Here is a 27,377-nt window from a genome sequence, read left to right as displayed (position 1 = left end):
ATCTAAACGCAAAATTTCTTCTTTACCTTCTTTTTCTTCTTCAGTGTGAAGCGTCCTCAATAATTATATACGCTAGTTACAAATCACATTTCAATTATTATATTTCTATATTGCTTTCATCTATTTTAAACAATTTAGATATCTTTGTTCTATCTTCCTTCTCTTCACAGGCATTTTGCCAACTGCAATGTCACATAGTGGGTAAATGTAGTTTATTTCAAGGAATTGATCAGAATCAATTCATCGGTAGTTCCAGAAACCACCAATATTTCAGCCGTGTATTAGGAGTTATTTTTATTCGTAAAAAATAATATTTTATTTATACGTTTATTGCGGGGCTCGTAGGCGAAAGAATGAAGGCGCACGGGCACTGTCTCTTGTAACTACATGTTTATTACCAACGTAACGGAAACTCTGCGCTCAAACAGGGCGACGCTCGCACAAGCACGCAACAACGAACACTTCACACTAGCAACTCGGGCTGTCCTTGGCTGTCTCCGCTGGCGTCTAAGGTCCCTTACTGGCGTCTGACACTGGGGGCCTCCTAGTGAGTCAAGGAGGAATCGCTAGACGGATCAGCTGAGTGCTGCCATCTGTCCGGAGACACGGGAGACGGGCACTGCGTGATGGCTGACACCTCACATTATTTCTCCCGTATTAATATAATTTCGATATTCTATTTCTAAAATGGTGAATTTTCCCCTTGCCGTGCCTTTCCTTTCATGTTTACATTTACCTTAACCGCCGGCTTCTTCGCCAACCCCACGTGGTGGGTAGGAGCCAGTATTAAGGAGCGAGCAAACGAGCAAGCTATGCAGCAAGGCCAGTGTCTCGTAGTGGGTAAGGGTAATTCATTGTTATCAAGGAGCAGCAAGCGAGCTTACAATGGCGTACCAGGTCAGCGATTCCCTGTACGAAAACCACAGACGCCACCTCCCAGGGCCTTTCCTGTTTACGCTAGCCAGTGCATGGTCCGGTTCACTGTGCATGGGAGCAACGCTGGGGTACACATCTCCAGTCGCCACGAACGACTGGATCGCGCCAGAGGAAGACGGCCCCGCTATACAGTCTGCAACTAGCTCAACCTGGTGAGCTGTCGCTGGCCCTGCTTATATTAGAAATGAAAAGTTGTGCTATACTTCACACATTCCAGACATCATACATATATACAATAATTAATCATTGTTGAAGTTTAACGTCCCAAAAGCCGCGATGTGTTCATCAAGGACGCCGTAGTGGAGGGCTCCGGAAAACTCGACCACCTGGGGCTCTTTGACGTGCACCTATATCTGAGTACACGGACCTCAAGCACTTTCGCCTCTATCGAAAATGCGTCCGTCGCGGCCGCGATTCGATCCCGCGATGTCCAGGTCAGCAGTTTAGCACCATAACTATACTAGACAACCGTGTCAGGTAGACATATATTCAGTATTCCAGACTTCAGACACTGGCGCAAACAAGGCGTCTACCGTGGCCAGAAGCACATGGCATTCGATAGTTTGTCCGGTGTGTTTTTTTGGTCTCGTTCTACATGTTTCTTGCGTTGGTTACACATATCCCATGTGTGGAACTTGTCTGTATAATAAAGCGAAGCTTTTGAAATTGTCTTGTTAGAATTGAAAGAGATGAAAGACAAATGGAACCTCATTGGTGCTGTTGACGCAGCACCATTGAACTTTTCGCTACGCTACTCTGAGTGGGGCATAACACGAACGCACGCATAAACGCTCGTTCGAAGCGAAATGACGCAAAACTTATACGCGCAGATATTTTGTCTTTGCTTAAAGGAGCACTGACACCATATTTTGAAGGTGCGTTTACTCTGCCATGCCTGTATACCCTGTATACAGAGACGGCTCTGAGCCAGTGTGAAGCTCAGCAAATGCTGATACAATATTTTATTTTGATATTAAACACAATTTTCTCATGGCGCACCTACCGACATCGACACTAGCTTGACGTCAGGCTACAGTACTAATTCTGGTGACTTCACGCAGTAGTCTGGCTAGTTGTAATGACGTCAGGTACCAAAATTTACAATATGGCCGCTTCCGCGTCACCATTTGAAGCATTCAAAATGGCCGCTTGTGCGTCACCGACGGAGCCCAGGCGCGGAGCGGCCGTGGAAACGTCACTATATCTTGCGCAAGCACGTGACGAGAATGTAATACCATGCTGTGACGTCAGGGTGCAGTAGAAACCAAACCTAGCCTTTAAAAATATACTGTAACGACTTTTTAAACGTGCACTAACGCTTACCAGTACATTTTCTAGGCTCTTGAGCGCTTGGTCTTTCATTTGACGCAAAAAAACGACAAATGAAACTTTTCGGATCAGTACCCCTTTAAGTATTTCATAGAAAAGTTTCAGCGCAGGCTTGCTTAAATTTTCAACTCTAAGAGCTTTCTGTGCGCCGTCATTGACATATGTTTCTCTCATGCGCGATGGTGGACAGGTTCAGCTTTCTGCTGCCGATTGGTGCTGTCTTCGGCAGTGGGCTGGGCGCTCTCACCAGTCAAGTCATGGGACGCCGCTTCGCGCTGTTTCTCAGCGCCCTGGTGTACATGGTGGGATACGCGACCATCTTTGCGAACACCGCCTTCTTCACGGTCCTGTTCGGTCGCTTCGTGACGGGAGTGGCTACGGGAATCGTCTCCCTCTGCGTGCCCACCTACATCGCGGAGGTCTCCTTGCCTGCTCAGCGAGGATCTATGGTACCTGATGCGCCTAGCGTGATAACAGAGATCCGCTGTAGAGGGAGGGGGGGAGTCAAGGAGGAAGCGCTATCGAATACTATATGTGGGACAAATGCAAAAAAAAAGTCACATGGTCCCTCATGCGGTTGCCTAAGACGACTCCAACGCGAAACCCATCATCTTCTTTTTCTTCTTCTTCTTCTTCTTCTTCTTCTTCTTCTTCTTCTTCTTCTCAGTCAATTATATTGTCTCCCCTCCCAAAAGCTTTCTGCACTCAACATAGCCCTACTGAAACGTTCCGTAAGCCATTCCAATAATTCCATATGTTTCCATACGGAATCCATATGTTTTCCGTATGTTTTCTATATGTTTTCCGTATATGTCCGTCAGATTCTTACGGAAGCATACAGAATTATTGGAATGGCATACGGAACGTTTCAGTAGGGAGTCTTGCGCTGCCTCCGGCATCGGAGACATTGGAAGCTTTTTCCACCTCACGTGGTTCTTCAGTGCTTCCAAGATCGGCCAAAACTTTGACCAGTCCACGATATCATGGGATGACGTCATGGGGACGTCATATGGGGACGACATCACATGATGATAATTGCTGGTATCAGCCGTCTTGGCGCTGCCGACGCAGGTGGTCACTTTCGCGTTTGATGAGGCGTCTAAGGCTTTCGCTTTCATAGAAATTTTGGACGATATTGTTCAATTGGGATTGCCAATTTCGGGACGCTCAATACGCAATCGCGCCGTAGGCGTCGCCGTGCTGTTTCCCTATTGGCTGCACATACGCGGCTTTCGCACCACGAGCGTGAAGGTCTCTAGAGACACGCATCGGAGGCGGTACACTGCGCACCATATGCACACCAGCATTCCCCTGGAGTGCCTGTGTTTTTACGCACTGGCTGAAAGGAACTCACGGAATGACACGCTAGAGTTATTAGGGCGAAAGCGTTAGATGCCTCATCGAACGCGAAAGTTGACCGTCGGCGTCCCACGTCGGCGGCGTCAACTAAAAAAATAATCGTGCGATAAAGTCATCATGACGTCACACTTCGCCAAAATGTGCGACATCATCATCATGACGACACTACGACGCCATCATGACGTCACCGTGTGACATTGTCGCTTTGTCAAAGGTGGGCCGATCACAGAGGCAATGCAAAACAACGTTAGCTGTAGAAAGCTTTCGAACGTGGTTGGGGGAGGATGAATACATCGAATGACAAGAAAAAGAAGAAAGACATGGCTTTTGCCTTCGAGTCGTCTTATGCGAATGCATAAGGGACCTGTCGGTTTCTTTAAATTTAATTGAGCGTTCTCTAACAAAGACTGTTTTCAGTCAATATCGGGTCGTACCTACCGAGCTGAGATGCCTGAGCACCACCGGCAGCGCTCGTCATCTCGCGAGCGTTCTGAGACGTCATGATGTATTCCAGCAAACTGCTTCTTCTACGCAGAAACGGCTAACTTGTGCGCTGCGTCTCGTTGACTCATGGTATCTGCCTAGAGGTGGCACAATGTTAGAGAAGTTCAAGTAAAACGCTAATTTCTGGGGCTGGAAAAGCGGTGGCCTGTGCTGAAATCTTAATAGCAACATCGTTCCATTACAACACAAATTTCGGGGACATATTTCTTGAAACTCGATTTAAGTGCATAATTTTTGCTACTTGTTTGTGACTTATTAGGCGGCAGTGACTTGAGATTTCGGATGTGCTCACTAAAACGAGAAAAAAAGAAAACTAACACACAAACCAGTAGAACTTTTTAAGTTACATAGCGCGGTACCGAAATTGGTCACGCAAGCTTCTAGCATCTTCAGTACCTGTCACAGAATTTTACTGCATTTCACAGAATATTTCCGTTAGGTGTGTTTAGATATGTCTATATCGCGGTCTTATAATAAACTAAGCCACTCTTTTCAGACAGTCCTTACCCGCCACGGTGGTCTAGTGTTTATAGTGCTCGATTGCTGACTCCAAGGTCGCGGGATCGAATCCAGGCCATGGCGGCTGTATTTCAATGGAGGCGAAATGCTAGAGGCCCATGCACATATGATTTAGGTGCACGTTGAAAAAAAAACCAAGGAAAATGAAATTTCCGGAGCCCTCCACTACGGCGTCCCTCATAATCATATCGTTGTTTAAGAACGTAAAACGACCAACTATTGTTGCGTATGCGGCAGTCTCGCTAAGCTGAAAGCCGTGATCTCTTTCATTCTTGCCGATTCTTTTTCACTCACGGTCTACAGACATCTGTGCAGCGTGTCTAGCCGAGGTATGCTCAAGTTTCAGACTAGCCGCTTGACGTCATTTCAGATCGCTGCGTCATGCATACATGCTACGAGGGTCGGATCATTGAGATGTAATAAAAAAGACCGCGCCCGTATGCTTTGGAGTGTGTGCCATTTCTGGTTCGTTTCCAGGCTCGTGGCAAAGTTTCGTACACGTTATTGCAGTAAAATTCCACGAATTCACAGATGGGACACGCAGGTAGCTGCAAGCATATATTCCGACTGCGCGATTGTTGTTCATTGTCTTCTCTGTTCTGTGCCGCGTAGTCACTTAATTGGCTTTTGCCAATTGCATCGTCAAAAGTTTTGCAAGCTTATTACGTATGAGTGTGTCTGCCGAATACTGGTTTCATAAGAATTAAGTGTGCTTCAAGGCCACCTGAGGGCAATAATTGCCGTAGTTATGCGGGAACAAGGCAACACCTTCCACGCTTTGTTGTACTGTGCGTGTATGTGTGTGTGTGTGTGTGTGTTTGTGCGGGTGTGTGTGTGTGCGCGCGTGCGTGCGTGCGTGTGTGTGTGTGTGTGTGTGTGTGTGTGTGTGTGTGTGTGTGTGTGTGTGTGTGTGTGTGTGTGTGTGTGTGTGTGTGTGTGTGTGTGTGTGTGTGCGCGCGTGCGCGTGCGCGTGCGTGCGTGCGTGCGTGTGTGTGTGTGTCTTGCCAGCTGTATCCGCTGTTCTGAATTGTACGAAGACGTCTTGTGACGCGCGAGGGACAGCCGCTATAGTGCACATAATTGGATATTGTGTGCTGTTCTCGATAAGCAAGCAGTGAGTTCGGTTCACGTACGGCGGGCGTGAAAATTACTGACACGAGGACGACACAAGCGGGGTCTATGACTATACCGCTAAACTATGCCTGGGAGTCCATAGTGCTGTGGTGTTTCCTCTTCTCTGCATCTGAATAATGCATGTCAGTTTTTTCTTTATTACCAACGAAGCCTAATATTATCACTATATCTTTCTTATTCTATGTTATAAAAGTTGAGCTTTGCGTTTTAAATCGTAGGTTACTACGACCGGATCGATCAATTGCTTCGAGTATTGTGTACCACCATGCGAGCTACTACATGGAATGTAATAATAAGGTAATGCCGGCGACGCATTTGCATAGCAATAAAGAGCGCCCAGATGGTCCTGGACCTCCCACATCGTTCCAACGTTTACTTCGCTGCAGACTTTTCCTCTTGGTCCAAAAAAGAAATCGCAGAACCAGCTTTCGTCTCGCGCTGCGGAGAAGTATTGGGGATAGCTTCTCAATTCTATTCAGATCACCTCTTTGTTTTGTCGTTCATACCAGGCAAAGAAGACGGAATGCCGGTCGATAATGAATATGTCAAAAGGTCTGACGTGTCGGCTGCCAGACACATGCTTTATTGTTAAGGAGTGTTATCACGTTGCTATGTCCTCATATAGAGCAAAGGCACCGAATCAGGAAAGTTATCCAGCTTAAACAGAAGATGGCGCAAAAGTATCAACGTGGGCGATGCGGAACTCTCCAGAAGCACTGTTCTTCAGCTGTGGCATTATCTTATTACTACATTCCATAACGCAACATTATTATGCATTGCCCATAGCGAAGCACCAGTGATAAGTTATAATGCACATTGGACTGCGCGTGTCACGCGTCACGGAGGACCATTGATTTCTTTCACGTGACGTCCCACGCAGCTTCTCAACGCACTGGTGCTACAACAATGCGGATACGGTGACGTCGACACAGCGCATTCACTGCTTCGTAACGTTAACGTATGTGCCAGGATAAGGGCACAAGCCCTGCGTGGTGTGTTGATAACATCCGTGTGGTGTAACCGAAGCACCTTCCCACCGTCCTTGTACTTGTAAGGCGGCTTCGTTGCTGTCCGATTAAGCCTTCTGTGATTGATTTATATCCTGTATGAAGAAAACAAAACAGGACGGAGCATCACGTGAACACTTTGAAGCCCAGTCAGAAAAAAACGCCAGGCCAGGTCATTTGTCTGACAAGGAGACGGTCATATTGAATGGCCTCTGAGATGTGCCGCGCAGGTCATAATGCTTCGGAGGTCACGTACCGCGAATGAACCCGTTCTTGTTAAGCCTAATGGGCCTAGAAACGAGAAAATGTCTTGGTGAAACTGCGTAGTAGTCGTTAATACTTCGCTGTGGATGCATCCACGCACGAACCTAAATCGAGCAGCACTATATTTATCGGGAACAAAGCCCCAAAATTGGCGCAGGACGACGACTTCATGGATGATCGTGGTTTTGGGGCGTTAAACCCCAACGATTATTATTATTACTTGATAGATGTAAAAAAGCTGGCTAGATCATGCCGCTGTTAGGCAGACCTCACTAAAGATTCCTATGAACCGAACAATCTGATAAAGTCATGGTCTACCGACATTCTAACCTGAATCCTACCCATGAGTCACCGCGCAGACAGCTCGCGAAAGCCTTATTTGCCTTTGTCTATGACCTTCATTCATTCTAAGAAAAAAAAAAGTCTTTGGACCCGTTTCGGAATATCATGACTTGCACGTATATGACTCTCTTTAAAGAGTCACGTCAACTCTATTTGGAGATAATTCTACTTTCTTCGGAGAGTCGTGTGACCCACATGAGAGTTAACGTGCCTCTTTAAACAGAGTCATATACGTGGCAAGTCAAGACTCCCTGAAAGGAGTCACTCATACTCTTTTTTTTATTCGAGTGTAAGGTGTATTCATACTGCACCACGGCACACCATATTGTTGTGCTGTACCCAGCTTCCAATGTGTATTGCACGTCAACAATTAGCGTTCACTGTACTGGCTGTATAACCAAATGGCTGCCTCGATGACGTCAGTGACTGCATATCCCCTCCATTCCTAATGGATGTGCAGGGTGGCGTGCTCCAGCTGGCCATCACCGTCGGTATCCTCTACTCTTACGTACTGGGGCGGTTCTTGGAGTGGCAGCTGCTCGCCGTAGCGGGCTTCGCCGGTGCCATCCTGTTGGCGGTTCTCAACCAGTACTCGGTGGAGTCTCCACGCTGGCTAATTCTCAGCGGCCGCAGGATGGACGCCGTGGAGGCGCTGTGGAAGTTGCGTGGCACCAGCGGCAAGGTACGGACCGGATCCATTTACCCCGGCACCCACGTTTCGAGTACAGCTGGCAACAAAATAATACGGGCCATACGAGCACGTGGCTCAATTGCTGTCTGCACCGTCTAGTCACGAGTCGCCTGCTGTCGAGAACATTGCTGTTTCGAATGCGCGTCCAGAGCTATGCCCTGGACAGCAGACGGCTCGCCACTAGGCGGCGCATGCGGCAATGACGCCAGGCGCTCGCCTGGTTCGTGTTATTTTGTGGCCGAGTGCACATGTTGTTGACACCTGTTATCTCCTGTACACACGGCCAGCACAGGCGACGCGGGTTTGGTTACGTCACAAGTGATTGCATGCGAATACTAGCGGTAAAAAGAAAAGGCCGCACATCGGGGTTATTAGTTCCATCTGGCCCGTTGCCGCTAGCGAAACACTGTTGCCCATGTAGTTTCCTAGAATATTTAATAGATGAAACTGGCGCTGCGATCGTTCAGCCGCTGTGGAATTGATGAGTAGTAAGTGAATTTGTGTAGCCTTCGTGCTTGCGGCTTCGAACGCACTTTGGCTTTCTTATTGGATTTCGTTTTGAATGAAACAAGCTCGTTGTGAACCTCCTGATCTTATTAGAATGGATAAGCCTAGAAGGATAAGTGGCGAAGTGGCACTTCTGAGCGCTTGCTGAACTTCGCCAAGTGACAAAGCGGTCGAGGGTCACACGGAGCCACACGGAGCCGAAAAAAGGAAGCTTAGGCAAATCCATGTACTACCCCTCATTCCATGCAATGCTGGCTGAAACGCCATGCGTTGCTGTTCGAAGAGACACCAGCACCAGATTTGCCTCTAGTGTGCTATTATCCAACTCTATATTGCTGACCGCATATAAAAGAAGAAAATTTTTTACGTGTGCGCTTTTCCTGCGCGGGCTTTGTTAATACCTCCAATTGACAGACAGTGCCCACGAGCAGCGTTGTCCGCGCAGCCGAGAATATAGGCCTGCTAGCGGCACGATCCGTTCGAGGCCACTCGGAAAGCTACGCGAACCTTTGCACTAAACGAAACGTGTGTTCAGTAAAATGAGAATTATTAAAAACAGACGCTGACAAGGTCGTCTCGAAAAGAGGAAGCGAAACTGAAACCGCCAGACCGAGGACGATTTCAGCCATGAGTGCAACTATTTTTCGTATTGCCCGCACTAATTGTGATGTGCAAAAAAACGTGCACATCCCGCAGCACTATTTAAAATCATAGCGCAGGATATGTAGCTTCGGATATAGGTCATGCATTATACAATATATATAGACATAATGAGAAGATACCTACTACGGCCGTCGACATCTGCGCGGTTACTTTCTTTTACGTTATTAGCCAGCACATAAAAAGACCCGTAAAACCCCTACTAAAGGGATGTTACTAGATCATGCCGTTAAGCGTGAAAGCTTAGCGGCACAAACGCCTGTCTATACAACAGGTGCATAGAGGGACGAGACATCACAGGAGGGTGCTGTGCCGAATAACAGAGCATACCAGTCCCTACAAAAGGGTTCCCGTTCGTTTAACAATGATTGCCTGCTCAGGTAAAAAGGAGGCGGTACTTAAAGTGACGCATGTACTTTACTGAGCTCTCAAATCTATGTCTCATATATGAATGTGTGGCAAATCTATGTCGCGCGTGCGCTTCAGAGCCGTTTTGAATAAGAAAACCGTAAACAATACATAATATTAAGGTGCATTAAGCAAAGTTCATAAAACAATCAAGACCAAATACGTAGATCATGTTTGTTTTTGATGCATAAAACAAACATGTCCGAGTAGCCCATGTGGTTTACTTTTAGAAAAACAATGCTGCCTTGACGAAGAAAAGTCCACTTGTCGAAACGTTGGCTCCGGTTTCATTTCCTTTTGAAGATTCTTTAACCCGAAGTGCTTTATGCGGGGTCCATCACGGATCCACTGACGTATTTCCGTCACGGATATAACGTTGTAAAATATACTCTAACCTATGGCAAAGAAAAAACCAGAAAATAAGAATTGGCCGCATATCCGCGTGCTTCGCTGCAAATGTCGTCGAAAGACGATAGGCCGTACTACATGAGTCTTGGTCTCATCCGCGGCCAGCCGTGATGCTGTTCCCAGGGCCACTGTCAGGTGGCGACACCATATCCTCCGAAGAGGGCTTTTTCGTGCATAGCGTCGCATTTTCAGCGCAGCCCAAGAAACACTAGGGTCTTAAACAAAGTGGTTGTTCTCTCTCATGTGCCGTATATTATTTTTCATTTTGTTTAATAGGAAAATGTATAACTTCAAAGATTGCTGTTTTCCGCTGCTGCCAGGCACTGCCGCTCAAGCCCTATGAGGCTTTGGCAGGCCTATATGTGTATTACTCTCTTATGAAATGTACAATAAAGATTTGATTTGATTTAGAATTACGCATATGTGTATTTTCTAGTAACGAAAGACACCGCCTAATACTTACGTATTGACGTTGCGCCTCAGATCTGCGTAACATTTGCTTCTTCAGCGACGATGTTCACAAGTATGACCGCAGCTACCAGTTCAAAATCGCTGGGCTTTCAGCAAGTGCTTAAACATTGGCCGGGTGGATGAATCGGGTGACAGACAGACAAAAATTTCTGCGTTGAAGTATCCCAAGAAAGACTATCGTCCTAGAAGTCCTGTCGCCGGGAGTCGAACCTACGACCTCTCGCTCCGCAGCGCGCGGTGCGAACCGACTCGGCTACAAACGGCACGTTCTTCAGCATGCTAACGGCGAGCTATTTATGTACACCGTTTACTGATGGCGGTACTCAGAGATCGGTGGCAGTCCAGCGTGCTTCCGTTATCACTAGCAAGATGGCGCGAAGGGTTCGAAGGGCGCGCTTTAAAGGTCGTCGCCCAGCGCGTTGCGATGCCCGCTTGCCTCCACAGGGCGGGGTCGCTCGTGCGCGTGCTCTTATTTCGTGATGGAGGGGGGGGGGGGGTGTACGTCTTGTGCTTTCACCTCAAGTTTGCGCTGAAGTTACAGAGAGCACGAAGGTCACTTCGCTCACTGCAGCGGCCGCTTTCGCGAAATGAGCGCGCAGCTCACACGCAAATAAGTTAACAGTTAGTTCGCGCTTATCCTGTGTATACTTGTGCGTTCGTTTCGTGCGCCCTCCTTTGTGTTTGAGCAGCGCGCTTTAACTGTCGAGTCGTAACCATAATTAGTTCGCACTCGTCCTGTGTATGTTCTTTCTGTGCGTCCTCTCTGCTCGAGCAGTGCGTAGCGAGTTTCGACCTGCTTGCCGTTCTTCGCGTGCCATTACAATTCTTTGCTATATAGCATTCATTCCTTAGCCCTTGTGCCGAAACAATGCACAACAAACGCTCAACTACGTCTGTGAAGACACGTTTCAGTTTGGTGTTATACCGATTCCTATGACAGAGTGATCATACATGTTTTTTTCATCTATGGACACGTCATTATCAGTATTGTCTTTTAAAGCGTCTTGCTTGCTTTGAACGAACAACTTCGGGACGCAATATTCGGGCCGAGCAAAAGGTCAAAATTTTAGTTCGGGAATTACTCAAACATAACGTTTACACAGAGCAATGACAGACCATATCTCTTATACAGAACCCTAGGCGTGCTCAGGGGAACCCTGCGTACGCCAATGGCTGTTGCCGGAACTCTTACTCATTCCAGAGACAGTGTCATTAAGGGTGTTCCAATCCCGAAATGGCCCATGAGACGTATGTGCCAGGCATATGTGACCGACTTACCCCGTCGCTCACATATTCAGGTCACACCATCTCCATGGGCCATTTCGGGATGCTTGCCCATACTGTGCAACTAAAGCGTCCGGGGCTACCACCAAGCACTTGTTATGGACATGCCCTGGCCTGAACCAGACACGATGGCGCTACCTGAGAACAGTGGGCCTTCATCCGACAAGACCATCGGACTATGATTTGTGGCTCTATTGGCCCCACCACAGAGCACTGTTGACGTATATAGCGGAAACCGGCCTCCATCTGTATATTTACCTCTGTATGCCGTTGGCTAAACTTTCGAAATTAAAAAAAAAACCGGAGACCATGTACTAATGTTTTACCCATTTTCAAGATTCCACGATCGGACAAGTCTTCGCGCCTCTGAAGAAGAGCTGAAAGAAATCTTTAAAAACGACTGTTTTCAGCAGACGCACGCAAACCAGTGATAGTGTTGGGGACATCGGAAACAAATATCAAGCTTCTTTAGTGCCGCAAACGTCTACGAATGCACTGATGCGAAGTATCGTAGCCAGGGGGTGGCTCACCGGGCGTGTGCCCCTCCCGAAATGTCCTACTGCCATGAAACACAGAACACAAGATGACACTCGACCACACTTGCTTGCCAGGCCCCCACTTCACATAAACGCGTCGTCCCCTCCCCTTCCCGCCACTCCGAAACAAATTTCGGCCTACACCACTGCTGATGCGTTAATCAAGTAACGTGGTAGCCATCGGAAAGATATCTTATGTTGGGTGATGTTTACATGAGATAGCAACATTAAAGAGGTACCTCGCATACTGCCGGACGATCATCCGCTCTATTAGAGTTAAGTGGCAATCCTCTTTTGAGCTATCGGAACAGGAGTGGTACTCTTGGTGGGGTAGTTGCGTAAGATTCCGCGTGATTTGGCACTGGACGCGTTGGCTACATCGTTTTAGGTCGCGTGGCACAGCAGTGTGCTCGGAACTTTGTGAGAAATTGATTAACCAGCAACAATTTCTTGGTTTGGGCGAGGCGGTTCATCTTGCGAATAATTTGAAGCAGCGCGAAAAAAAAACGAGAACAGAAATGAGGAACGAAACAAGTTGTGTGTGTCCTGTGGTGTTTGTTCCTCATCTTTATCCTCGGTTTTCCTTCCTTTTTTCTTGTGCTGCTCCAAGTTATTCGCATGAATGACCATAATGCGCACCGGCACCATAGCATCCCCTTCGTTTCCGAATGACGCTAACCATCACGAATGTGATGGTATTCGGTACGCGATCTACCGCAAGAACACGGCCCTGTATCTGTAAAAGGACCTCCTCCGTTTTCACACTGCCCAATCTTCATCGCTTCGGATACGTTCGCAGCTTCTTTGGAAAAGTTACGATTTCTTTAGTGGTACGAGAACTGAGCGACTCTTCTTTCTCTTCTAAGCTCTTTCTGTCGAGTACTTACTTTCGGTTTTCCGAATATTCAGACACAGTCTTGTTAAAACTAAACCTGGTGCGACATCTATGACTCTGGATCAAGTTAAGCCTCATATTAGATGCATTTATCGGAGCATACGTTTACTGAAGAAAAGGCCCAATTCAACTGTCAGTATAATTAAGGAAGGTTCACTGAATGAGTTCGTCGAAAGAGCGGACGATTTCCTTGTGAGCAGCTGTGCTCGTTGCGGTACCTGGTGGCGCAGGTCTCAATCACGTGCTTCTATCTACGTGGCTTCCGAGATCCGCTTCGGCAGCGCGACGAAACACAGAGTTAACCCAAGCAATGCACTAGGACCACGAAACGTTGACGTGTGAGTGCGCTACCAGGCATCTAAATCAAGCATTAGGGTGTCCTGTCATTTCCTTTTACGGCGCTTTGTCTTCTGTGCTTTCACCGGGCCTATGCCAAGCTGGATATGAAAATTCGCCTACATTCTGCCACGGTAACTCCAATTTGACCCCCACCAATCTCTGGATGTCTTCGTTTTCAGTACACTTGTAGTCATTTCGTAGGAGAGTCCGACCACAAAGACCACCTTGATGCGAAGAAGTATCATACTTGGGGGTCGTGACTACACTTCCCGGGTCGACTTATTGGCGCACTAGTCCCTACTGGTTACTTCAATTGGAGCTTTCTCTTGCAAGACTCATGGCCTGAAAAGATTCATTCTAAAAGACATAGCATGGCATACCCAATGTCTGCTACGTTCCTGCAAAGTTTCCTCTCCTTGCGGTTCTCATTATGCGTCTAGCGTTAGTTCCAATAGCAGTCACAAACCGTTGCACCTGGAGTGCGAATAAGCATGTTGCAGTGGACGCTGCCATGCTAGCCCGTAGCACGTGTTGCACTCAATTTTCCAATGTAGCTGTCGAACAGTACGCTACTAGTGAATAGTGTGTAGACTTAATGGTAGTTCATTAAGGAGCTGAGCTATTTTATCGTGAATTGAAGATGATTCTTATCTCAGTCAAGGTCAAACCCAATGTTTGAATTCTAAAAGCTCACGGTCCTTCCTTTGACTTCATTTCCGCTGTGTTTACGTTGTGTTGTTAAGAAATGCTTAAACCTCAAGTTTGCGACGCATTGCCCTAATGCCCTCGTAAAAGTACTGTAGAAGGCACCTGAGAAAAGTAGAGAATGGCGATTTGTAAGCAAGCAAGTAAAAGCATACCACTATAGTCCTTCTCACCGTTTATATTACCAGTTGGCCCCGTTCATGGCGCTTCACACGATCACTTGGAACTCCTGCTGTCTGCCTCGCAGGTGGACGAAGAGTGTCATGCCATTGAGCAGGTGTTCGCACGTGCTCCTACGCGCTTGTCCCACGTGCTGCTGGCCGCGCATGCGCACTTCATCCAGCAGTTCTCGGGCATCAACATGATCATCTTCTACGCGAGTTCTCTGTTCGCCGACAGCGGTATCTCCATCAGCGCCGCGGACTGCTCCATCATCGTCGCCAGCCTACAGGCACGCCACGTGCACACCTTGGCTGTTTGTTTTGCTCATAGATTGCTTGACTCATTCATTCATTTGCTTGTGCTTAAAGCTTTAAGGAAGCCTTAGACTATGATAAACGCAGTATTGGAGTGCTTCGGTATAATTCGCCTTTCTGCGGTTTCGTAACAAGCAGATATGAGGCCGCAGTGTACTTAAGGCAAGCGACGCAAGATCGTATAGTCAGATGCAACTTTAGAAGGGGTACATTTTAGCGCGATCTATCAAAGAAAGACGCGATAAAGAAGTACAAGGGCGCAGATAGGGCGACCTATCTGCTTGCTTCTACTTCTTTCTTGTGCCTCTTTCATAGTTTGCGCTAAAATGTACCTCTTCGATGTCAACCAACTCGCCCAGCAACAAGTCTTAACAGAATTTTAGAAGTCTACGGAATTTCCTCTTTTAAGGCGGACGCACACAAGCCTGCACCAATGGACACGGCTTGCAAGCTGACGTCATCAGCCGGAGAGCTATTGGCCCCGTCTTTGGATAATATGAGCGAGTGAATGAGCAGGACTATTTCTTTGGTCGCGGAGGCGATCGCCTGCCGCGCTTGTCATGCGCTCTCCGAACATTGAGTTGTATCCGACCACAGACAGACAGACAGACAGACAGACAGACAGACAGACAGACAGACAGACAGACAGACAGACAGACAGACTGACTGACTGACTGACTGACTGACTGACTGACTGACTGACTGACTGACTGACTGACTGACTGACTGACTCCACTCACTCACTCACTCACTCACTCACTGTGACTGATTGTGATTGATTGATGATTGATTGATTGATTGATTGATTGATTGATTGATTGATTGATTGATTGATTGATTGATTGATTGATTGATTGATTGATTGATTGATTGATTTCGGTCAGGAAAGGCAAGACCAAAGTTCGCTGTTGACACACTAAACTCTCATGTATCTTGAATATAAAAGCTCGTTAAGTTGCGCTGAAGTGCATCAGCATTATCGCACTTCACCGCCATCAGAGTGTGGCCACTGCAGCGGGAAATTAAACCGCGATCTCGTGTGAAGCCATAACCACTGCGCAAACTACGCGACGCACTTACTATTTTGTGAGTCAGCAATATTCAGTAGTATTTAGTAATAGTAATATTCGCAAATATTCAGTAATAATCTTACGTATTCGTTCATTGGTTGATTTCAAACGAAAGAATCAGCGTGTTCAGATGAGCGGAGTGCAGAGCCACTGAAGCCCAGGTCAAAATTTTGATTCTTGTCGAAAGTGTTATTACTGTGATAATTTATTACTGTCAAAATATGCCGAGAAACTCTTTCACCTGAAGATTTGCCATAAACCGAATACTTAAAATGCGTGTGCGTTACTCAGATATCTAACTCATTACTGGGCAATCACTTTTTTCCCCTTATGTAACAGCTGGCAGTTTTGAATTTCATGCTTTCGGTGAGTGAATTTAGTCACAGTATGGGCTTTGCTGTAAGAATAATTCAAGGCGCCTGAGACGAGGACGCGGTCGCTTAGACGAGGACGCTAGGTCTTCGTCTAAACGACATATGCAGCCTGTGCCACTGCGACTAAAATGTGTCTATTCACGTGGGAAAGTATGTGATTACAGATAATTACTGTGCGCAAACGCGTCCTTGTTTCACCTGGTCGCTTTCTGTCGAACCCACTCTGGTATGCGAGTCAGTTCATTAACCGAAAATAGTTAATTGTTCACAGAACTTCCTCGCTAGCATTTGCGCAGTAGAGTGTATTTTAGAGATGTAGATGTTTTATCTCGATAAAACATCTACATCCGTCGGTAAAAATTTCAGGTCCCCTTGACAGGCCTGCCCGAAGGCAGAGTTAGCGTTTCTGGTACGATGTTATGAATTTCCAACATGCCCCAAAAAACATAATTATTATAGACTACACTTCCCAGGAAATGTACCAAGGCCAAAACATTATTAGCGCTACCGAAAGTACACCACAACTCTAAAGCATTGCAGCCGTACCCACAAGAATGTTGTTTTCATGCCAAAACTTTCCTGCTTCGTTCGCATTGACAATAACAATCATCAGAGTTGTAGCATCTGCAGGCAGCTTCAACATACACAGGAACCAACTGCAAGAACACAACGTGAGGAGCGAAGCCGCAGCCTTCGATGGTTGTGAGTTCGGTTGTATGAAACTCTGACACCCCTAAAAAAAAAAAGGAGGAAACATGAGTAAAAGAGACTGCCGCTCCACGTACCAGGAAATGTTTTAAGGCCAAAATAAGCTAATCAGCGGTACCGAAAGCACAAATCAACTTATAGCGCTGCAGCTGCACTCGCTGAAACCTTGTTTTCATGTCAAAACTATCGTGCTTCGCTCGCGTGGACGGTTCTAGTCCTAAGCATTGTGGCGTCTGCTGGCAGCCTTAACACAAACGGACAGCTATTTCAAAAAACGTAATGTAAAGGAGAAAAACCGCAACCTTCAAAGGCTAAGGGTTCTGTCTACACGGGTGTCGAATTGTTTCAAGTGAAGCTTGTACAGACGGTCCTGTGATGCTGGTGATGTTCCAAAAAAACCCACTGCCTTGGGAAAAAAAACACGCTCTCCCAGAAACTCTCCTCACCCACAGCTGGCGTTCACCAAAGAAATATAAACAAAACTAAATGAACTTTGTTTCCGAGGAAGGCGTTTAGACCAAAGCCACCCCCCCCCCACCCTCCCGTCCGAAGGAGGGTGCCTCGACCACTAGGCCACGTTCCCACGCTTGCCCTGTGTGAGCTGAACGGAAGCGTACGAATGCATCTTGCCAACGATAAAAAAAGCAGTTGGGAAGCAGTACACTTGCTCTAGGTACTTTACTGAAATATTTCGTGTTGGTGGACTTAAAGCGATCTTTTTGCTGAAAAGCGCGCAAGGTCGATGTCAGGAACTGCACATTTCTGGAAAACTCTGACTTCGAGAAAATGAAGTTGCTGACCCGCGCTTCCATGATCGCGGGATTTTCCTTTCGTTTGGCCGTTCTAGAGGCTGGCGAACGCTAGAAAGAGCGCGAAAGAGGCCACGCCGATTCAGCCCGAAAACAGCGCTCCTGGGACGGCCGGTACCTATAACACAAGAGAACCCGTACGTTGGGAGGGAGCATTAGAAAATGAGAAAGAAGAAAAAGAAAGAAAGAAAGAAAGAAAAGAAGAAAGAAAGAAGAAAGAGAAAGAGAGAAAGAAGAAAGAAAGAAAGAAAGAAAGAAAGAAAGAAAGAAAGAAGAAGAAAGAAAGAAAGAAAGAAGAAGAAAGAAGAATAGAAAGAACGAATGAATGAATGAGGGATGAATGAATGAAAGAATGAGTGAAAGGAAAGAGAAAGAAAGAGAAGAAGAAAGAAAGAAAGAAAGAAAGAAGAAAGAAAGAAGAAAGAAAGGAAAGAAAGGAAAGAAGGAAAGAAAGAAAGAAGAAAGAAAGAAAGAAAGAAAGAAAGAAAGATAAGAAAGAAGAAGAAGAAAGAAAAAGCAGTAGGCTAGGCGCGCCCACGCCAAACATCGCTTGTCCTCGTTTCCCCGATTGGGGAATGGCTCTTGATTTTTTGGTATCTAATTTATTTTTCGTTTATCGCACAACTATTAGACTTCAACTAAAAACTACAAGTGACATCCCCCTGTGCTTTACCTGACTTCATTATGAGTTGGCTTCCTTTGTTTCTTCGACCACAGAGCGATAGCTCCGCTAGGGTAACGTGTAGTATGACGCCGCTTGTACAGCGTTCTGTTATTCATCGCACTCTATCCTATGTTCCGTAAAGGTGGCTGTCACCATGGTGGTGGTGTCACTCATGGACGTGGTGGGTCGGCGGCGTCTCCTGCTCTTCTCCTGCCTGACGTGCGTCTCGGCCATGGCCACCATCGCGGCGATCTATCCAGTGTCGGGCGGCGAAGCGCAGCCACCGGGCGCATCACTCGTCCAGCGCTTGCCCATTCTCTTATTGGGACTCTACATCATGGGTGCGCATTGAAGCATTCAGACTGACCAGTGCATAACGGGATATCGCGTGAAAGACAAGAGCGCAAATAGACAAGTACGTGCAATATTGTCAGCGAAAATAGACAAGCATGAACGAGATAAAGTATACTGGGGACGTCCTTCTTCATTCTTGCCTTTTTGCGCTGATTTCCCCATTAACCACGAACGTACTTGCCCAAATCGAAGTATTGCGTAAGTGCAGCAGCGTTATTATTGCAGCACTAAAGAACGTTAAGACGCAAAAAACCGCGTGAACGAAACAAGTTTTACATGCCCATAGCAAAACACCTTCCTTGAAGATGCACTTATTGTACTTTTTTTAGCGTTTTACACTTAAACAGCTTTTTTTTTTTTTAGCCTCACAAAACATCAAAACGTTCTTCGGCACTAAAAAAAAGAATGTGTGTATGAAATATGCATGTGATATAATACTAACTGTTGGGATGTTGCGTCTCAAAACCACGGTATGATTATGAGGGACGCCTTAGTGCAGGGCTCCAGAAATTGCGACCACCTGGGGTTCCTTAACGTTCACCTAAATCTAAGTACACGGGCCTCAGGCATTTTCGCCTCCATCTAAAATGAGGCCTCCGTGGCCGGAATGGGGTCCCGCAACCTTCATGTCAGCAGTCGAGCACCATAACCTACTAGACCGCCATAGCGGTTCGCGAGGAGACAAGGGCGAAGAAGACGCAGTACACTGGACGTCCCTCTTCGTCCTTGTCTCCTCCGTTAACCATGAACCAACACGTGCAAGTCAAAGTCTTGCTTAAGTGGAGCCGTGTTGTTAGGACATCACTCAAGAACGTTAATCACTGAACATCACTGAAGGTCGTGTCCCACGGGCGTTTGGAAGGTCTTCCAACGGATGGTCTGTTGACTCAATGGTCAGGCACGAGCTGCTACACGGGAAGTTTCGAAGGCCGTCGAATCGTTAATCGAGTCGACGGAGCATCCCACAGTTATCTCGAAACTTCGATAGGCATTGAGCAACGGAAGCAGAAACAGCGCGTACGGGCCCTCTCGTACACAGTGTGCTCGTACTAACGATTAGAGAAAAAAGAATCTAACCAGTATGCTTTAAAAGCAGTATATAAGGCATTTTTGCCACTTCAAAAGTGCAAACTAACGTGCTTGTCTTCATCGTGCCGTCTTGCCGTGTGTCGCTCGCCACAGTTTCGCTACTCAACAACTTAAAAAGCAAATATGGATGCATAACTGTGAACAAACAATTTATTAAAATGTTTACACAAAACAAACGGACATATTCGTGCTTTTAAGTTATTGTATGTTTCTTAACCTCGGGTGACATGGATACAAGAATAAACATTTAAACATTGTCAGCTCCAGCTATATATATATATATATATATAGATATATATACATCTGCGACCAAGTAGCATATGGTTTCCAGTTCTGTGCCATTTCCGACCGGATGCGCACCGGAATAGCTCAAACGAGCCTGTTGCAGTAAAAGGTGCGAAAGGTTGTCTCATGCAGTCTTGCATGCGGTCTCCTTAATAGCACTGTGAGTCACGTCCGCACGTCGAGAAAAAGAAAAGAAACGTGATTGGTCACATGAAAACCTTGATGTTACTTTAGCCTAAGGATTACTTTTTTCTAAGGTTGATCTTCATATAAATAAAGACAAAACCTTAGCTTGAACATGGGAAACTATTTACTGTGTTTCGTAGAAGTCTACTACGTGAGCCAAAATACTGACGGCAGTGGTCGTCACTGGCTGCCGCACGAAATCAATACGAATGACTGCGAAAGTTAATGACTGCAAAATCATATTCTTAGCTAATTAATTTAGGTCTCATCAGGCCCGTAACCAGGAGGGGGGCCCATGGGCCCGGGAACCCCCCCCCCCCCCGAAATTTTGGTGCAGTAGGTGTTTTACCATAAATGAATAATAAAAATAAGTGTTTTTCTTAAGTCAAGGTTTTCATGAAGTGCCCCCCCCCCCTCCCCGAAAGAAATACCTGGCTACAGGCCTGGGTCTCATATTGTGGTTCGCACCATACGGAGCAAGTGATATCACACTTGTCATACGTGGACACACAGTCAAGTACGAACAAGTTAGTACTAGCTTTAATCGCTCATTGATTTGTTTTTGTTACCCCCTGTTGTTATTTGCGGGAGATGTTCTGTATCGCAACTTCCTGTTGCTATTTCATATGCCCGCAGGTTGTGTACATATTATGCCACAGTTCTAGATAAAACCCCACGTAACACTAAATGTTCAAGCGGAAAAGGAGTACGCCACATTCATATCGGTACATTACAAGTAATTGTTGATTAATCAAGAAATTGGTGTTCCCTCTCGTAATGCTTACAAATGTACGTTGTGGTGCTTGAATGTTCACCACGTACCACCCTTAACGACAGAGGACTGTGGTCCTCAAATCTTAACGATGCGGGTTATCATTAGTAAGCGCGTGCTATATTTAGCCTCACTAATTGATACGAGGAAAATATGTCTCTCCGATGCGACGCCAAAGCTACAGTTCGAGCAAACCCTCGTTATTTACATTAAGGTCTTAGCTACCCGTTCAAAAATATATTAAGTGGAAAGCTCAACCAATGGTTTCCATGTGCACCTCAGTGACATTGAACTTCCACGTTCTATGTCTACACTTCGCAGGCAAAAATAATTTTTGCACTTTTCTTGAGTCTGCGTAAAGTCTTTCTTTTGTTATGTTTGGTTCTTCACTTCATGCACAACACCGGCCTAACGGCGTACATTTAGTACAAATATACAGACAAATAATATGTCTTAAGGGCAAGTCTACATCGCAAATAAAAAAAAATTTACTCCAATTGAAAGTGTAGAAAATATGCGAACTTCCGTTCCGACTAAGTATTGCCGCCCGCCGTTTTCACAGCTGCCTTCCAAATCGAACAGCTCACGTGAGTGAGCCGAACCGGAAGCGATCCAGGACGCTCGTATCAACAGCCTAATAATCTACGACAGCCACGCAGCGACCTATACCTGCGACCAATGTCGCCGCATACGCGCAGCTGACGAATATCCGGCCGCGAATCTCCGCGTGCGGTCGCAGTGTCAGGTCCTAAATTATATATTCCGTTGCTACAAGTTTGCTTTTTATGTTTCCTAATTGGCTTGAAACTCGCGGTAGCTGCCGCTCGCGCGGGCATTTTACTGCAAAAACATTTCCTTCTTGGGCGGCAAGTGGAAATGGATGCGCTGTGCAGCTGCACGGTCGGGTGGCACGTGCAAAGATAACTAAAGCTACTTGGAAAAGTTTCGTATGGAAATATTTCACTAGTGGAAATATATCATCGCCGCCACAGTTGTAAATTTTCTTTTATCTTGTGAATATAATTACATTGATCGTCGAGGCTCCCTTAAAGGGCACCTGTGTTTGTTATCAGCTACCTCTTCTGGCTCAAGACAGCTCTAACTGATGATAGTCGTATTAAGGCAGCAGAATTACTCGCCTACAGTACGCCTGCAGTGCGCACTTTAGCAAACGAAGAATGATTAGAGTAACATAAGTTTCAGCCTCGAAGAAGACAAGTCCACTTCTCGAAATGTCGGCTCGTGCACTCACCCCATCTTTACGGTTTTTTTTTTCATAACCAAAACAAGGTAGCATAGAGGAGATGTAAATATATCTCGTGATGAAATTAATGTGGGCTGTTGGGCAATGCAGTTACGGTACAAAAACGCATCAGATAAAAAGCCTACAGGGTGTCATTTTGTGTCACGGTGAGGTCACTTCGGGTTGCGGTGACAACTGTTAAGGACTCGCATGAACACACAACGACAGCTATGAACTGTCGCGCTAAAACTTGGGAAATATATCTCTTAGACCAAAAAGATTATTCCTATAACTTCCGCGTTAACAAGCGCAGCGTGTTAATTCCAGAACTGAAAACTCGGTGATTCGCCACCGGTCTCAGGCTGCTTTCGCGTCATCTGTGTCATTGCTATCGCCCATTCATTTGTCGCGCAATCCAAGGCTTCTCAGCTGTACTGTTTAACAACTTTACATTTTTAACAGTTTTAAAATATGACAAAGCCACACAGAGCCGAAAGAACGAAGCTTAGGCAAATCCATGTGCTACCCCTTATTCCCATGCTGTCCTAAGCGCCATGCGTTGCAGCTCCCATAGACACTATACTCGCGGACAACTTTTCTTGGTAATTAAGGGAAAGCTACGGGGGCGGAGCGTCTGCACATGTACTGCTACGCGAAGTAGTCCGGTTTGGCGCGCGTCTCGTAACGCCGTGGAAAGTGATGGCTAGCGTTGCATTTCGACGCAAACGCTGCTTAGCGTTTAAGGTACGGGTAAAAGGCGCGACTTTTTCACGCACGCAAAAACGCAAAGTGACAACGTATAAAGTAAAAGAAATAAAAATATTTCTCTTGCGTGCGCTGCGTTCCGTCTCAAAAAGCTACATGTAGAAAATGAAGGAGTATTTTATATATATCACGCAGAAAATACGGACGCAATTGTAGGAGTATACGTTCATTAGCGGTAGGCTACGTGCTTTGTGGCTCTGTAGCCTTCGCTTCATTGTCAAGAAAAGTTGTCCGCGAGTATAGCGCCAGGATTCCATCCAGCGTATACTGTTATAAAACCCCCATCTTCGACACCGCTTCCTTGGCAGGCTACTCGCTCGGGCTTGGTCCCGTGGTCTGGATACTCGGCGCCGAGCTCGTGTGCTGCCGGGACCGCGGCATGTACCTTGCCGGCGTGTGCGCTTTTAACTGGGCCTGCGTCCTCTTGGTCACGTGGTTCTTCACGAGCGTGCGAGACACCATCCAGCTGACCGGACTGGCCTCGTTCTTCTGCATGGTCACCATAGTGGGCGCCTTTCTCTTGATGCTGTTCATGCCCGAGACCCAAGGACAGAGTCTCGAGCAGATCCTTCTGGGCAATTTCAGACAGCCGGAGGCCGCCTCTGGACACTCGCCCAAGTATTTTCTTTGGAAGAGGATGTAGCGAGCACGGACCCCTGTTGCCTCATTATTCCCGGCCGCCGCCTTGGGCTATGCTTCGTTAACCATACATGGTTAACTATAGTTTCGTTATATATCGTTGTAACGTTTTAACGCTATATATCATTAACCATAGTTTCGAGTTTCTTTCTTTCTTTTATTTCTCCATTCTAAGCCTTTCAATGGCTGTATATATTGTAGCGTTAAGCACTATCGACACAATTACCCGTCAGAATTGACCATAACACCAACGTTTATCAGGTGCGTGTTATCAGTCGCAGCGCGTCATCTTTTGGAATCGAGGTGCCGAAAGGCCCCTGAGGGAGGGAGCGTGCATCTATGGTTAAACAAGCTCATTTTCAACGTTGTCACTCGTGCAAAGCAGTTCTGCATATCTACAAGGACGCGCATGCTCCTAGGCACACCACGTCAAAGCGAGAAACTGGCGCAAGGTGACGCCCCGCAGAGCAAGGACGGCTGCTCTCCCGCTGTACAGAGACGTGGACGCGCCTGTACGTTTACGATACAGGTGTTATGTCAGGTTAACATCTGTGGTTCCAGTGTTGGCTCTGATTTTATAGCAGTCGAATAAACATTATATTTGGGTTCCTATGATTTAGCAAGCTGTATTCAAGCGTTGCTCGATCCCGGAGGAATAGGCTAACGAAAGTTGCGTATGATATTCACATCCGCCGTAATGTGCACTTTGTTTCGATAAAACTGGCGTATGTGCTTTATGGATGGGGCGCATTCGGCAAGCATTATCAAATCATGAATGGTAGTCTACCATTATCCCTCAAGAGGAAGGTATATAACAGCTGCATCTTACCGGTACTTACCTACGGAGCAGAGACCTGGAGACTTACAAAGAGGGTTCAACTTTAATGGAGGACGACGCAGCAAGCGATGGAAAGGAAAATGATAGGTGTAACCTTAAGAGACAGGAAGAGAGCAGAGTGGGTCAGGGAACAAACAAAGGTTAATGATATCATAGTTGAAATCAAGAAGAAGAAATGGATATGGGCCGGGAACGTAGCACGTCGGCAGGATAACCGGTGGTCATTAAGGGTAACTGACTGGATTCCAAGAGATGGCAAACGCGTGAGGGGGAGACAGAAAGTTAGGTGGGTAGATGAGATTAAGAAGTTTGTGGATATAGCGTGGCAGCAGAAAGCACAGGACCGGGTTGATTGGCGGGACATGAGAGAGGCCTTTGCCCTGCAGTGGGCGTAGACAGGCTGATGATGATGATGATGATAATGATGTGCTCTAACGTGAGTGCCACGTTACGTCACGCCATAAGTTACCCTTTAAACCCCAGTGTTGTCGGCGTGCCTGGTAAGCCCATGATGTGCACAACACTACACTTACAAAAACACGTCGATTCACCTCATAACGCTTGGCTCAAAGCCAAAAAATGCAGCATAGAACTACTCACTGACTGGTTCGCATGAAACCGATTCTCACAAGGCTTGGGATCGGCGGATTCTCTCTTTTTTCAATTTTATTCTTATTTTTCTCACGCCTACAGCGCCAATTTGTGAGGCGATAGAAGCTTCGCTTGAAGACCAATCATGTACGCATATTTTAATGGTCAGTCGAATAGCGCAAACGTAGAGAAAGTGACACAGAAACCGAGACAACACAAGCGTTTGTGTTGTGTTGCCCTCTGTGTCCCTGTTGCAATCGTTTGCGCTATTCCACAGACCGCACACACCTGCTTTTTTTTAGTTTCCACGGGCTCAGTGTTAGCCACCCTCGCCACCCCAGCCGCCTGCGAAGATGTCGCGCCATTTCCGGTCAACCGGATGTTTATACAAGAGTCACTGCCGCATAGCGTTCTGATTGGCTGCAACACAGCGGAGACCATCGGCGGGCGGGAAAGATCCGTCCCCGAGCGATCCGGCTCGCAGCATCGTTTCCCGCCCGCTTTCGCCGCCGGAGTGGAGGTTTCCTCCGTTTTCCGCTCGCCGCTTTGGCCGATCCGCCTTTAGTGTGAACCAGCCTTTAGTCATAGGTTAACCGCCGCATAGCAGGCTCTCTGGACAGCCCATAGTTGATTGTCATACCCCCAGCTCTTGAGGGCTGAGCTCCCTTTGTGTTCTGGGATATTCTTGTCCCTGCATAACGAGGGGCACCGCCAGAGCATGAGTTCTAGGTTTTTGTTGTTTATGTTTATATATTTTACTTCAAAATAAATGGAATTTTATAAATATAAACAAAAAGTGGAAGACTAAAAATGCAACTACAATAAAAGAAGAAAGATAATGTAAAGCGTTCGATCTAACCGCAGTTGACGCCGCCTAAGCAGAAGGTGAAGAGGGAATGAAGAAAAACAAAGGGCAAAAGAAGAAAACAAAAGATAACAAGCATTGAAAGAAATACTTTTATAATAATAAAAACTGAAACGCAAGAGTCGTCACTAAGAGAACGTGGATACATGCCTCTCGAATTCCTTGCCCCTATATATCGCCAAGTGAAAACACGCGTACAGCTGCGCTCAAATTTTTAATTAGGGAGTATTGTACTCGTCGGTAATTTTTTACCTATACGTTTGATTTTTCATGACGGACGGCAGCTTATGCACTGGATGAGTCTGAAGCTAATCGGCGACGTGCATACAAAACAATATATGCCATGAACCAAGGAACTTCTGCTCCGAAGCAGCTTTGTGCCCAAAAGCAATAACGCGCACAAGGGGTCACGAACCACACCTCGTGCCGGATGAAAAAACGTATGCTGCGGAAACCAGACACTGTTATCAACAGCTCAGCCAAATCATGCAGTCAAGAGCGGCGAGGAGAGCTTAGCAGCGCAGCGTGAAGTTGCCATTTTAATGGGTGCCCTATTTTCGTATAGTCCAGTGCTCACTCCCTTCGGGGCGGTTGGTGCCTGCTGTTTGGCGTGGAACAACAGATGGCGTGCTATTGGGCAATGGCCAACGTAAATGGAGAGCGGCGCTTGGATTAGGTGCGCATCATGGTACAGGGCGCTGCCACGTTCCGGCGCCGCGCTCCATAGACAATAAATATCATGGTTTCTCCACGGTGATCAACTATTATTCCACAGAGCAACGCCAGTGTCTTAAATTGCTTTGCAAAAACAGGCTATACATTCGTCATGCAGGCAAGAAGTCGTGTTAACAGATGTAAAAAATTGGAGGAGGCTTCAGCTTCGCCTTCAATGGTAGAACGCCATAGTGGAATAGTACTTCGTGCGCATCGCCATCAACCGCACCGAGAGGAAAGGAGCGGTTGTGCGCGTAACATTGGCCATTTGAATCTATAGAATGTCTACTGCAAGTACAGTTGCGAAGTTCCCACTGCGTCATAAATATTCCTTTTGTAAAATGGCAAAATACCCACTTCGCGGCCGTAGGGTGCAACGGGCACCTTCGCAGCTGTACACTTTGTAACGTATGGGAAGCTTTCAACCATCCACTGGTTGCATAATTCGCACGTTTTGACGCCTGTAGCTTCCCAACTTCACAAAAACTGTGATTTATGGCGTAGTGGGTACCTTTCTAGTGTACTTGTATTGTAGCCCCAAGAGAGCTAGCTTACAACGGGCTCTAGAAACGCCGCTCTTCCAGCATTTCGCTGTGACTGTGCTGCGGTTTCATCGCAGGCCTGGCGTTTTTTTTTT

General features: G+C 46.6%; 1 protein-coding gene across 1 annotated transcript; it reads left to right on the top strand.

The window, feature by feature from the left end:
- The first annotated feature begins 885 nt into the window (after positions 1-885).
- On the top strand, positions 886-23,736 carry LOC125756106 (solute carrier family 2, facilitated glucose transporter member 8-like). The gene is made up of 6 exons (XM_037672338.2): positions 886-1,088; positions 2,456-2,714; positions 7,855-8,076; positions 14,546-14,773; positions 18,542-18,740; positions 23,402-23,736. The coding sequence occupies exons 1-6, from the start codon at positions 886-888 to the stop codon at positions 23,734-23,736; spliced, it is 1,446 nt and encodes a 481-aa protein (XP_037528266.2).
- Positions 23,737-27,377: the final 3,641 nt, after the last annotated feature.

Source organism: Rhipicephalus sanguineus, chromosome 9 (assembly GCF_013339695.2).
Source record: "Rhipicephalus sanguineus isolate Rsan-2018 chromosome 9, BIME_Rsan_1.4, whole genome shotgun sequence".
Taxonomy (NCBI): domain Eukaryota; kingdom Metazoa; phylum Arthropoda; class Arachnida; order Ixodida; family Ixodidae; genus Rhipicephalus; species Rhipicephalus sanguineus.
Note: the sequence above shows the minus strand (reverse complement) of the source record. Positions and strands in the feature narration are given on the sequence as shown.